The sequence below is a fragment of the Neophocaena asiaeorientalis genome, unplaced genomic scaffold, assembly GCF_003031525.2.
Source record: "Neophocaena asiaeorientalis asiaeorientalis breed wild unplaced genomic scaffold, Neophocaena_asiaeorientalis_V1.1 scaffold492, whole genome shotgun sequence".
Taxonomy (NCBI): Eukaryota; Metazoa; Chordata; class Mammalia; order Artiodactyla; family Phocoenidae; genus Neophocaena; species Neophocaena asiaeorientalis.
This window is the reverse complement of record NW_020171985.1, coordinates 358,396-372,723: the sequence shown is the minus strand read 5'-3', so window position 1 is coordinate 372,723 and position 14,328 is coordinate 358,396. Positions and strand designations below refer to the sequence as shown.

The window sequence follows — 14,328 nt, the reverse complement described above, 5'->3', positions numbered from 1 at the left end:
TAAACAGTGTATTTAACCCCCCCCCCCACCAACAAATTTATGTAAGCTTTGGAAAAATTTCCATTCCTTGATTTAATAACACACCATATCTAATTCCCCACACTATCACTGTACTTTTCACAATGGTTATTTGTGTTTCTCCATCTAAGAAAGCAAATGAGGTGAGGGAAGGAAAGGGGTAGCAAGAATGAGGGACTTTTTATCCCTTTTCCTTTCTCAACATGGTAATCCTCAAAAACAGGAGGCTGTCAATCTTAAAAGATACTTTGTACGATATGCCAAAAGCTACATTCAACATGTAAAGTATAAAATAGTTATTCACATAGGTGATTAAAGCTTGTTCACAGTAAAATTTACAGTATGCTGTACCTAGACAAACATTAGACACATTGGATTTTTCTAGTCTCTTACCGTCTTCTCTTTATCTTCTTGTTTGCTTCCATCAGACTGAAACTAAAATTAAAAAAAACTATAAATAAAATGCAAAAGGGTTAAGATTATGCTGTCACAATTTCATTTCTAATTTGAAAAAAAATTAACTTGCATGTAGTTGTGAATTATTTCGTTACTTGTTACACACATGTAGATTTTACATAGTCAGTATTACCAATTAACATTTTAAATTCTCATCTACATTTCTAACCTCCAAATAATTTGTGACATTCATGAACTTTAAATGCCAGTTTTATAAGCCAATTCTTTTCTCAACCTCATTATCACAAACCAAAGCATCCTAAAACTGATCTGAGTATTTATTATAAAATTGTAGCCAGCACAATTTAGTTATAATGCATTTGCATTTCTCCTTCAAGATGTTCTAGTTTTCCCCCTCAGAATTGGTAAAATCTAACACTAAAGCAACGACAACAAAAATTAAACCCAAAGAAATCCAAAGCTATGTTTTAATTCACCACCACTTAAGCCCTAAGAAATAGGCCCAAAATATTAATACCATTGCTGACAAAGACCAACCACTTCCTAACTTGGACAGACTGAATGAAAAAGCGTGGGTCATTATTTTATCAGTGATTTGCAGGTGGGCTGCTGAAGTGCCATGTTTGACAATGCTGTCTATACATACAAAATGAAATTGTGAGTAACATTTGTGTGTGTATAGGCAGGTGGAGTGTTGGGGGAGTGCGCAAAGGCCAAAAGGACAGGTGAAGCACTGATACTCAAGGACAATCTAGATTTCTGGAATGTATTTAGCTCAATACCAACTATGAGAAAGGGAAAAGCTAATATGCAGCTAACATACCTTATTGGTAGATAAGGATATTTTGTGCATGTATGTTTTCATGCTTGAGTAAGTTAATGGGTGTTACTACAGGGAAGTCTAACTTCCGTGCAATGTTTTCACATAAGAGTAATTCAGGGACAGCCATGTTACCTTGATGGGAAAGCATACAGAGTCACACTTTTTTAACTGGCAGGTTAAAAAGATATGGTTCCCTTTCACAGAAACGATTATTAAGTCAACATACATCCTGGTCAGCAAATAAGGAGTCAGGTTATGAAGGAGTGGCCTGGCAGAAAACAAACTATATAGTTGCTTTTATTTTGTTGGAAGGGGATGGTAATTCTGGTGGCATACTGTGTGTACACTGGGAGGCAGAAATAACGGTATGTCATAATTGGAAGAATCCAGTTTATAGGGTATTGTGTTGGGGATAAAGGCAGTTAAGCTACTCCTTTGCTAGCATACTATCATTCAAATGAACCTAATAAAGCTATAAATAGTTTTCTCCATACAAATAAAACATTTTCTTAGTTACTAAGCTGTCCTAATTCCTCTTACTAGATACTTATATTAGTTTCTAATGTCTGTTTGTCAATTCTCTAGATTTCACAAGCAGGAAAATTTGAAAGAGAGAAAGAAATATGGAAAGCACAAGGAAACTATCTAGAAGAGCAGTAAGAAAAGGTTTCTATCAAAGGCTAATTATAACCAAGATGAACAACAACAAAAAAACAAGATGTACATACATGTAAAAGTGATTTTCTTTACACATTCCACTCCCCTGATGCTTTTTCATTTAGTTTAACTTAATTTGCTTTTTAATTCAGAGCACATACAAAACTCTCCATTCCCACAATAGAATACCAGAAGTTTTATTGAATGGCCAGGCAGAAGTTGAAGAAAGAAAGGATGGGGAGGGACAAAAGACATTCATTCATTCGTTCATTTGTTTACTATGTGCCAGGCACTGGGAATTCAAAGATGAACAGTAGAGAGTTCCTATCTTTGAGGAACTGACAAGGCTACTTGTCAGTAACCATCTAGAAAATCAGTAAGAATCTGTCAGTAAGAATCTAGAAAAGAGAGATCTTTCAGGATCTCTTTAAGATCAAGACTACACTTACCAATGTACTGTTAGGAACTGAATTTTAAGTTTGAATAAAATTGAGCACTCACAATTATGTCTACACAGACCATCAGCTATAAATGACCCCAAGCAGGTTCCAATCTTGCCCTATAACAACAGAGCAGCTGACAAGGCTGCATAACACTACTGAGCACTGCCCCCCCCCCCCAAAAAAAAAGCAGGTTCATCAAGAAGGGGCTTTTGGAGAGCTGAGAAATAAAGGCTGGAGTAAGTCATAGATATAACTAGATAAATTACTTTTTTATTACTAATGTCCTGTTTTTAGTACCTCTAACCCATGAATGTTTCAAATGCTACTTTAGAGCAGGGGTCCCCAAGCCCCAGGCCGAGGACCAGTACCGGTCCATGGCCTGTTAGGAACTGGGCCGCACAGCAGGAGGTGAGCAGCAGGCGAGCGAGTGAAGCCTCATCTGCCGTTCCCCATCGCTCACATTACTGCCTGAACCATCCCCCCCACCAACATCCATGGAAAAACTGAAAAGGGAAAAAAATGAAAAATATTTAAATTTGTGACTTAGACTACATCTAAGTAAATTATGGCATTACTGTCACCGTCCTTATTAACTATCATTCATTGAGTACTACATGCCATATAATAGGCTAAGAACTACACATTTATGTCTTAAAACTACTCTAATAGAAGAATCTTTTTGTTAGGGTCTAAATAAGATCCATCAAAATAACTTAGAAATAGGAAAATATAACCTATAAGTTAAAAGTTATGGGAACTGCATATATATACAATGGAATATTACTCAGCTATAAAAAGAAACAAAATTGAGTTATCTGTAGTGAGGTGGATGGACCTAGAGTCTGTCATACACAGTGAAGTCAGAAAGAGAAAAACAAATACCGTATGCTAACGCATATATATGAAATCTAAAAAAACCCCAAAAAAACAAAATGGTACTTATGAACCTAGTGGCAGGGCAGGAATAAAGACATACACATAGAGAATGGACTTGAGGACACAGCGGGGAGGGGAAAGCTGGGGCGAAGTGAGAGTAGCATCGACATATATACACTACCAAATGTAAGATAGATAGCTAGTGGGAAACAGCAGCACAGCACAAGGAGATCAGCTCGGTGCTTTTCGACGACCTAGAGGGTGGGATAGGGAGGGTATATGGGGATATATGTACGCATATGGCTGATTCACTTTGTTGTACAACAGAAACTAACACAGCATTGTGAAGCAATTATACTCCAATAAGGATGTATTTTTTTTAAAAATGGAGAGATGTGTCCATACTACCCTTGACTAGTTCACTCATGAAACCCCAGCAACAAAAATTTCCTTTATTTGATAATTCTTTGATTTGTTACTAATTTATAACAAATTTCAAAAATGAGAGGGAAAAAAACATCTATCACTACAACGTAAAGAAGCTAAAGGCATTCCTACATAAAATCAAATCTACTCTTGAGGGAAATGAAACTGCTACTTTAAAGTGGCATCTTATATTTAAAGACAGAAATAGATTAAAGTATATTATTAACGCTTTTTAAAAAATCATCAAAAGCTAGTGTAGTGATAGCTTACATAAGTGATAACTTATTATGATCTAAAAAATTCATGACAACTATTTTTTTAACTCTCTAAAATTGAATACCTAATTATTAGTATCTAATTCATGTTTAGACGTATCTCATTTGATCCATATTGCAACCCCAGGAGCTAGATAAGCCAAATATTATTACCACGAATCTCTGGCTTAGAAAAGTGACCAGCTTAAGGTCACATTACTAGCAAGTAGCTAGCAGCTCATCCTGATGAAACTAGTTCACCTAATTATCAATTTCTAATGCTTTAATTACTCTGTTTGGGGGACAACCTTAAATGAAGAATCTGTGGGCAAGGTAGGTTCCAAAGTCAACACATAAAGTAAAAATTACATATACTCACAATTACCCTACAAAAATCCCTTATATCATCTATAAATTATACAGACACATTATCTTTCATATAAGTCCAACTCAAGAGTCTGTTTTTCCCCTCTAATATTAGGAGAAATCACTAAGTGACCATGAGATGTGAACATGAAATAAAGTGACTGGCTTGCATTTAGGGGGCCATGTCACACGAAAACACAGTTTAAAAACTAGACTAACTGAATGTGGTGAGATACTCTCTAAGACACCTGAGAAACTGAACCAAAATGAAAGAAAAGAATTTCTCCAATTTCACACTTGCTCCTAGACATACACACTGAGTATTTTGATGGAACAAGTCTGGCCACATTCACATAAACTAAGCACAGGTATGGTGTAATTCCACTGTACTTGACTGACTCCCATACCTTCATCCAAAAGGAATATTAATTTTGAGCTCTAACCCACACAACCAAGTTAGATCTTCAATTCTGAAAAGAAATAAATGGACTGAAGCAGGATCACAGGCTCTCCCTCCCCTAATAGCTAACAAAAACCAACAAACATCAAGTCAAAATTCTAAAGTAGCTGGTTCATAAACTAGAGTTTCAGGATCAATGGTATTAAGGTACATTCTCTCCCTAGGAACCCAAATTTTTATTATGAAAAATTTCAAGTTTACATAAAAGTTGAATGGATAGTATACTTATCCATAAACACCTATATATCTACCACGTAGATTCAACAATTAATATTTTGCCTTTTTTTCTTGACCAAATAAAATGCAGACATGATACTTTATCTCAAAAAAATTCAGTGTGCATCTCCTAAGAATAAGGACAGGGACTTCCCTGGTGGCGCAGTGGTTAAGAGTCTGCCTGCCAATGCAGGGGTTCGAGCCGTGGTCCAGGAAGATCCCACATGCCATGGAGCAACTAAGCCCGTGTGCCACAACTACTGAGCCTGTGCTCTAGAGCCCTCGAGCCACAAGTACCGAAGCCCGTGCGCCTAGAGCCCGTGCTCCGCAACAGGAGAAGCTACCGCAATGAGAAGCCCGCACACCACAACCAAGAGTAGCCCCTGCTCACCACAACTAGAGAAAGCCCGCGTGCAGCAGCGAAGACCCAACACAGCCAAAAATAAATTAATTAAAAAAAAAAAGAATAAGGACATTCTTCCACATTACCACAATTATCATAATCACAACTATTCCGAATATCATCTAGTACCCAATCTAAGGTATATCCTGACCCTCTGACTCTAGGTTTCTCTAAGCTTTATCTGTGAATCAATTTAGTGCACTTTGGCTCTTTACCAAAGGCCAACATAAGAAATAGCCATATAAAGAGACAGTGAGATAACTGAATTAAGATGACAGAGTGAAGCATAAACACATAATTTCTCTCCCCCAATCCCTAATGCAATGAACAAAGTACGTCTTCCTATTTGTTTGTTTTTAATCTCCCAAATTCACCACCAACCAAGCAAAAAAAGAGGAAATTATGCTATTAACTTCAAGGTGATGCACACACAAACACACATAAGATTCTGAACTACAGACAGTGTGGTATGGCGCCTGACCTTAACCCAATCCCCAGAAGTATCGAGCAAGGAAGGTAAGTCAACAAAATCCTTCAGGCAATGTGGCCTGCAAGGTAAATAAGTAGCCTGAGGAAAAACCCTTGTGAGTAGAAGCCCAGCAGGACTCCGGCTACTAAGGCTTGCTGTCTCTCAAAGGAACTGTGCTCAGATGGATGAGAGAATCAAACTCCAAGGGAGTTGGATACCCACTTGGTTGGGCATGCCTAGCATAGGATGGGTAACAGGATCTCAGAAGACAAAGCAGAGGTTCCCTAAACTGGGGGCTATACTCAGCCTCACTGAGCTTATTCACTCCCCTATTCCAGACTACAGAAAAGATTGAAAAGAGAACCCAATACTCAAACTGTAGCTTGAGGGGAGAAGGACTGGTCATAAATAAGGTAGGAAGGGTGTGAGGATTCACTCACACTGTATCAAAAAGAAGTTGTCCATATTAAGATGAAAAGAAATGCTGTGGCTACTATGGAAACATAAATAGTCTAAAAAAATCATATAAAAGACAAATGAACTTAGTCTGGAAGAAAGTAGAACACAGAGGACAGACAGATTCTCCAAAAGTATCTGCATATTGTCATAGAAAAAAATACTATGAACTCAGTAAGACAAGAAAAGCTTGGATATGAGATACACAGAATGAGATGAAAACAGAGACTGCAGAGATAGATAAAATAAAACACCACTGATACAGATATAATTTAAAATAGCAAGGAATTTCAAGAATCGAAAAACTTAGACAACCAATCATTTCTTCAATTTTAGACACACTACATTTGTATAGGCAGTAGGGCATGGTGATTTTGAGCTTGGCCTCTGAAGCCAGACTGCCTGGATTGAACTTGCGTATCTGTCCCATACTAGCTGTGTGACCTGGGACGAGTTACTTAACCTAGAGCACAAAAGGCTTGGTAAAGATTAAATGAGCTGATGCATGTAAGGTACTAAAATAGGGCCTGACACAGGGTAAGCGCTCAGTATTAGTAATCACTATCAGAAACAACTTAATCCACTAACATCAGCTGGACGCAAAAAAGCACCAAGGAATTCATCTTTATGTGTGTAGGTGCTATCAAAAACATTTAAGTATGTCAGGTGAGCATGTTAAAGCTGTGCTTTATAATTAAAGAAAATTTTAAAGATACCAAAACGTGTGCATTCATATAGAAATATTCTATAGAGCCACCTCCCTCTTTTAAGCCTGAAATAAGGACCAAAATTGGTTAATATACTAGAACAACAGTTCTCAAAGTTTGCTCTTTGGATCAGTAGCACCTGGAAACATGTTAGAAATGCAAATTCTCGGGTCCCACCCAGACCTACTGAATCAGAAACTGAGGGTGGAGCCCAACAATCTGTATTTTAAGAAGACCCCCAGGTGATCCTGATGCATGTAAAGTTTGAGGTTCACTGTACTAGATAGTCCTATACTACATACCTCAAATTTCAGAAATACATAACCACATACACATACACACACACAATCAGAGACATAAATGATTTCAAATAACTATAGGCTGAAAAGACTATTCTGTTAAGTGATATCTAACATAAGCTATTTTTTAATATGCATAATTTATATATACAAGCAACCTCAAGCTTATGAATGAGAGATTTGTTAAAGGTTTGTTCATTGTAAATACATTATTTGGAACTAAGGTCATATTCCCCCTTTAGAAGCAATCTTAAAAACTCCTGTTAAATTCCTAGCTAGGCAACATAAGCCTTTTAAACCTATAAACACATAATGATTTGTTACAGTGAAATGTTTTTAGGGTAAAAACAATGAACCAAAATTCTAAGTCAGATCATTGGAAAGATTCACTTTTCCTACCACAACCTTAGCAATGAGAGAAGACAGATTTCTTCCCACACTGGGATCAAAATAAACTTTTTCTGCTTCCCTTCTGCCCTTCTACCTCTGCAAAAATAGAGACTAGAGTTAGGGGCAGGCACCAGACACAATTCTGATAGAACAGAGATAAATGAGGGCTGCAATGGAGATGGCAGAGTGGAAGAGAAACAGCTTTAGCACCTGTGTATCCTGATAACAATATTGTATCTGTATATGTTTATACATATGTCTATATACGGGACTTCTACAAGTTTGATGTTCAGTCTCCTGCTTACAAGTTTATGATACTTGTAGCCAAAGAAAGAATTTCAGAACAAGAGATCTGAACATTAAGACTTTCAATGAAAAAGAATAGCATAAAAAAAAAAGAATACCATTAGTGGGTAAAAGTAAGATGAGAAAGAGGCTGTTTACATTGTCTCAAAGTATCTCCCCACAGGATACATATTAACAACAAAGAGAAAAAGAATAACTACACTGGAGAAACCTGGCAGCCATCACCTTAACCAAGTGATCGATGTTAACATCACCAGTAATGGGACAAATTTGACTTCACATGCTTCCCAATACGATGCAATGGGAAAAACAAGTACTAGTTAACATGACATCCCTTTCAGACGATAAGGATCAAGATAATGAAACACTGTTATACTTCTTTTTTATATGGATATATGCTATATAATAAATATTATGTATAGTAATGAACTACTTAGCAGATTTCTTCAGCATACCTTTACACAATATAAATTTGTTAACATTAAAAAAATTTATCTACCAGCTAAGTATTTAAAGCCAAATCAAACATCTCAGGTCTCAAGTGATTAATACACAACAGTTGTTAAATTTTCTATATAGTTACTGTAGTCGAAAATTAAAATTAGGTGCAATGGCCAAACACTGGAGAAAACTGCATTTGTGCTTGTAAGGATTTCTAGATTCTTTTGCTTACGTTGCTTTACAATTGAAAAGAAATTGTGTATTCTTTTCAGCTTTAAGACCTTGGTTAGGCAAAGATCTCTTAGAACACAAAGAGCAAACTATAAAAGAGAAGTGCTGTTAAATTGGAATCGATCAAAATTTTAAATTTTTGCTTTTCAAAAGACAGTAAACAAAATGACAAGGCAAATCAGACTGAGAATAAAAGACAACTGAATTTAAAATGAGCAAGAGATTTGAATAGACATTTCAACAAAGATGATTACAAATGGCAAATAAGGGCATGAAAAGATGCTCAACATCACTGATCATCAGGGAAATGTAAATTAAAAGCACAAAAGATAGAACTACACACCCATCAGAGTGACTAAAATTTAAAAGACTGACAACACCAAGTGTTGATGAGGATGTAGAGCAAATGGAAGTCATATACATTGCTCCCAGGAATGCAAAATGGTAGACACATGTTGGAAAAGTTTGACAAAAAGTTAAACATACACTTACCCATATGGCCCAGCAATCCCATTCCTGGGGAAACAAAAACATATGCACCCCCCAAAAAAAGACTTGTACAAGAATATCCATAGCAGCTTTATTTATAATGGCCCCCAACTAGAAACAACCCAAATGCCCATCAACTGGTGAATGGATAAACTGTTATATCTATATAATGAAATATTACACAGCAATAAAGAACTACTGACATGTGCAACAACTGAAATGACTCTCAAAAGCATTAAATGGAAGAAATCAGACAAAAAAAGAGTACATTCTATACTATCCCATTTATGTGAAGTTCTAGAAAAAGCAAAACCACAGTGACAGAAAGCCTACCAGTGGTTGCCAGGAACCAGCAATGAAGGGAGGGAATTGATGGCAAAGGGGCAAGAGGGAACTTGCTGGGATGATGAAAATATCCTATATCATGATTGCAGTGGTGGACACACAACTGTATACATCTGTCAAAACTCATCAAATTGTACACTTAAAATAAATGAGGTTTATTGTATGTAAATTATAACTCGAAGCTAATTTTAAAAAATAATAAGCCAAACATGGAAGCTACCTGTGTCCATTAGCAGATGAATGGATAAAAAAGATGTGGTGTGTGTATGTGTATGTATCTATATAGATATATCTATATAGATATATATATGTGTGTGTATATATATATCTATATATGTATATATAGATATACACACACACACACACACACACACAATGGAATATATCACTCAGCCATAAAAAAGAATGAAATAATGCCATTTGCAGCAACATGGATGGACCCAGAGATTACCATACTAAGCGAAGTAAGACAGAGAAAGACAACTATATGATATCACTTATATGTGGAATCTAAAAAGATGATACAAATGAACTTATTTACAAAACAGAAACAGACTCACAGGCATAGAAAACAAACTTATAGTTACCAAAGGGGAAGGGGGAGGAGGGATAAATTGGGAGTATGGGATTAACAGATGCACACTACCATATATAAAATAGACAAACAGTAAGGATTTACTGTATAGCACAGGGAACTATATTCAATATCTTGTAATAAACTATAATGGAAAAGAATCCAAAAAAAGAATATATATATATAGAGCCAAATCACTTTGCTCCATCTGAAACTAACACAATATTGTAAATCAACTATACATCAATAAAAAAAACAATAACATAAAGTTACCCTTGGGGTAGTGATTAGAAGGGCATTTAAGGAAAACTCTGGGGTGCTAGTACTGTTCTATTCCTTGATCTACATGGTAGATACATGGGTGCTTAGTTTGGAAAATGTCACTGAGCTGTACAATTATGGTTTGTGTGCCTTCTGCATTATGTTTTATTTCAATAAAAAGTTTACTAAAAAAAATAAACGAATGGATCCTGAACAGTCTGAGGTTGAAGGGACTTCGCACAAATAATGGCAATGATTCAAAACTGCAGCCAAGAAAACAACTGAGCAGAAGAAAAGCAAGAGGAAAGAATGTTGAATTAACCACTATTTATAAGGGGATTCAAAAAGCAATCACACGTCCAAAGCATATTTTCCTATCTGGAGGACTTGACTAATAATGTGGCTGGATTTAAGTTTTTATATATAAATAGTTGGGACACAACTGACTTTCCCCAAACCTTACTCAACATAACCTTTTCTTAAGTTTACTTTCTTTTTATTTCTAGAGAATATACTCAGAACAGTTTCATTCCATAGTTTAGTTTTCTGCTTGGAAGAAAAAAAATCTTACTAACCTCCTTCATAAATGACTTGCCTATCCGCACCACTTTTGCGAATAAAATGGGATCATGAGAAAGGTGAGGACCAAGGTAACAGAACATATTGAAGACGTCTCTCCTCAAATCTTCAAAGCTCTCTGCTTGTTTTGGTGCTCTCTTATTTTGTAAAGCATTAACAGGTGAGCCTTTAGCACCTTTAGGAACGCCAACTCTACAAAAAGAAGGAAAATTTATATATATATAACTATACAATACCCCATTTTAAGTTAACACAATCATATTAATCAGTAAGTAAAACTTTTCTTGCTTATATTTGCTTTCTCTATTTCAACTGTGCCTAACTTCATTATACCAAAGAATTTAACTGGTAGAAAAAGACAAAAACAATACTCATTTGAAAAAAAAAAATCAGAGCTTAAGAGACTGTTTCAAATTAACTGCATAAGAAAAGGGAATCAGAGAAATGCAGATTCCAAGTAACATTTAACATACATCTTATGAATTTGTTTTTAGTTAAATGTGGCCAATATCAGGAATCTGGATATGGGAATGGGGAACAAGGGATGGACCTCAGAGACACAAAGATGAAACAGAAAAATATGGATATAACAACACTGATTCAAGTTAATAAACATTTCTCAATCTGGCTTCCACTACCTAGACTGAATATGAGGTAGGTGGTGGTAGGGAAGGTGAGCAGCATAATGAAAGAGGGTGTGTCACACTAAAAAGGACAGCATGCCCAGAGTTCTCACCTGCTGAGCAGGTGTCCCGCTGTGGAGTCACAGGGGTCACTCTCTGAGAAGAAGCCTTCATGGTCCACAGCCCAGGTGGCACTGAAGGCAGCAGCCAGCAGCTATGCACGAGTCACAAGGCTGGGGCTTTTGAGGCAGGCTCTGATCTGTGGGGCTGAAGCCAGAGCTGCTGCCAGTACTGCTCCTAAGTATCCTGCAAGTAGGCTGAGGGCTAGCGGACTGGTCGACACAGTAACTATGGGATGATGAGAGAGGCTGCACTACCAATTTCCAGGACAGCAGCCTATATGCCAGGAGAGATAAGGCAAGCAGAGAGGCAAAGTCCTCACTCAGAGCCACTCAACCCAGGACAGAGGAAAATTACACTAAGTAAAAACCTTAGGAATTCTCTGCCCCCCAAGAGAGGAGGAAAAGTCAAAAACAGAAGAATGGAGTTTTCACTCTCAACGGAGCAAACCCAACCTAGAAATCTAACATACAGTTTTTAGACAACACTGCAGCACAAATTCTGCAACACCTGGTCTAGATGATAGGACACAAGTCACTGATTAATACCTGCCAAACTGATATGCTCTGTGAATAGTTCTTATCTTCTGATAAAACATACTAAAATATATGCCTGGTTTGAGGAGACAAGATAAATATGCAGATTTTTTTTTGTAGTCCAAAACTATTTCTACCTCAATTAGTAAAGCATACAGTAAACATACCTTCGGTAGAGAGGCTCAATAGTTATATGAATAAGCTTGCAAATAGCAAGGGCTATTAGTTTATGTGAAGCTGCATAGTATGGAGGCATCTGATCCATAATGTTCTGTGCATGCTGCCAATCACCGATCTTTAACAAGGCTTCCAACAAACCAAGTTTTTGGTTGTCAGGTGGCTAAAAAGGAATAATTACAGCAAAGATACTCAGAATACAGACACCAATAAATCTTTATATATATTTCATTTAAAAAATTAAGCCAAACAATACAACAATGTATGTCAACAACAGCTGCCATTCATGGGAACTGCAACAGTATTTTCCTGAAAGTACAATCAAATTTTTTAGTGATTGGAAAAAAACAACAGGATCTGCTTTTTCATTTAGCAGCCAAAGCATGACAGTTTATAGACTTGGAATTAAATTAGGTCCTACTTAATGTTTTATTGTGCCACGGGGAACTAGAATTCATTCATCTTTGAGAATCCCTTTAGGACTGGAGAGACATTAATACACAGAACACAAATATAGTCAATACGTGTGTTATCTTATTTAGAATACACTCTGAAATTTATATAAGAAAAAACATTGCAGCCTCTTTTGGGAAGGTGCCAATCAGATTAAAAACAAAACCACCTTTGCAAATTTGTATTCCAAAAACCAGGTTTCACCACAATCAAAACTAAGAAATTATCCTTCCATAAGTTGATTAACCATCACAAGTTAAATTTCATAATTCTAAATCCAGAAGACAATGTTAATTTTATCAGAATAAACTATATACCTTCTCCACTTTCTCCTCTTCTTTTTCCTTTTCTTTCTCTCGCTCGTCAATTTTATCGGAAGACAGTACAACCATTGTAAGTTTTCTAACAATCTGCTTAGCTTCTACAATTTCTCGTTTGTGTTCATCCATAATGCAATTATCAGCTGGAAGAAGCTAAAAATGGTTCATTAAAATTTCATAAAATAGCTAATACTATTTGCACATACAAAATGCAAACACTATCTACTCTCTATTGATAAAACTAAATAAGAAGCCTGGCCTATTTATGACCATAATTTCCCTTCTAAATAGGTCTCTCTCCATTATTTTCATATAACCTGACAGGATTAAGTACCTGAATTTTGTACACCTTTTAAACTCAGGTAGCAATTCAAAGTTTCATCTCTTCTGCCTGTCAGAGGTCCTAAATTAATATAATACTACAACAGTGATGCTTACCATTGAATTTATTAGTTTACCCAAGAAAATGTGTACCTGTTTCATTAAAAATATCACAGATTTCCCCTTTAAAGGCCAAACTCCAAATTAAATAAAGTACTACATATGGATCCAATTTGGGAGTGGTAAACTACTGATTGACATAAAGGGGCAAAGTTGATTCCTCTAAATGAAAAATCTCTTGGGATTGACATATATACACTAATATGTATAAAACAGATAATAAGAACCTGCAAAAAAAGAAAAAGATTATACTTATGGGTATAGCTCTCAGAGCAGCCCTGATAATTTATATGGGTTTCCTTTATTATTGCTTGCTTCTGTTGTCATGCTTAGAAAATACACACATTTTCTTCTAGTTATATAAAAAAAAACTCTACAAACTCCATTAAATTTCCATGGGATCTAGAAATAAACTTTCCATGTCTATAAAAAAATAAGTAAAAAAATAAATGAAAAATCTCAAGTCAAAAAATTATGAACAGCTTGACATCTCACTTTTCATTTTCTAGATACCTATTTGACTTAAGTCACAAACTAGTTTCTAGTTTATTACAAAAGAAAAGGTAATATGTGGATAGTTGACCCTCCATTATGAACAAAGGATCAAGTATCTCAAGTTCAGCCATCTTGTATGAGTGGAAGATGGCTAATGTGGACATTTCATAAAATAACCTAGACACATAACCAACAAACCATTACTTAGTAGCTTTTGCTAGGCACTATGGTGAGCTATAAAAGAAGCATTCCTGCCC

General features: G+C 36.1%; 1 protein-coding gene across 10 annotated transcripts in view; it reads right to left on the bottom strand.

Annotated features, from left to right (window-relative positions):
* THOC2 (THO complex subunit 2) overlaps positions 1-14,328 on the bottom strand; it is a 99,530-nt gene that overhangs the window by 37,888 nt on the left and 47,314 nt on the right. For all 10 annotated transcript variants that reach the window (XR_003003523.1, XM_024747099.1, XM_024747114.1 and 7 more), the window contains 4 exons: positions 13,133-13,288; positions 12,353-12,525; positions 10,903-11,098; positions 412-453 (listed from right to left, as the gene is read on the bottom strand). Coding sequence is in view for 9 of the 10 variants with exons in the window: in XM_024747099.1 (XP_024602867.1) it covers positions 412-453; positions 10,903-11,098; positions 12,353-12,525; positions 13,133-13,288 (567 nt within the window). In the remaining variant the exon portion in view is untranslated. The remainder of the gene's footprint in view (positions 1-411; positions 454-10,902; positions 11,099-12,352; positions 12,526-13,132; positions 13,289-14,328) is intronic.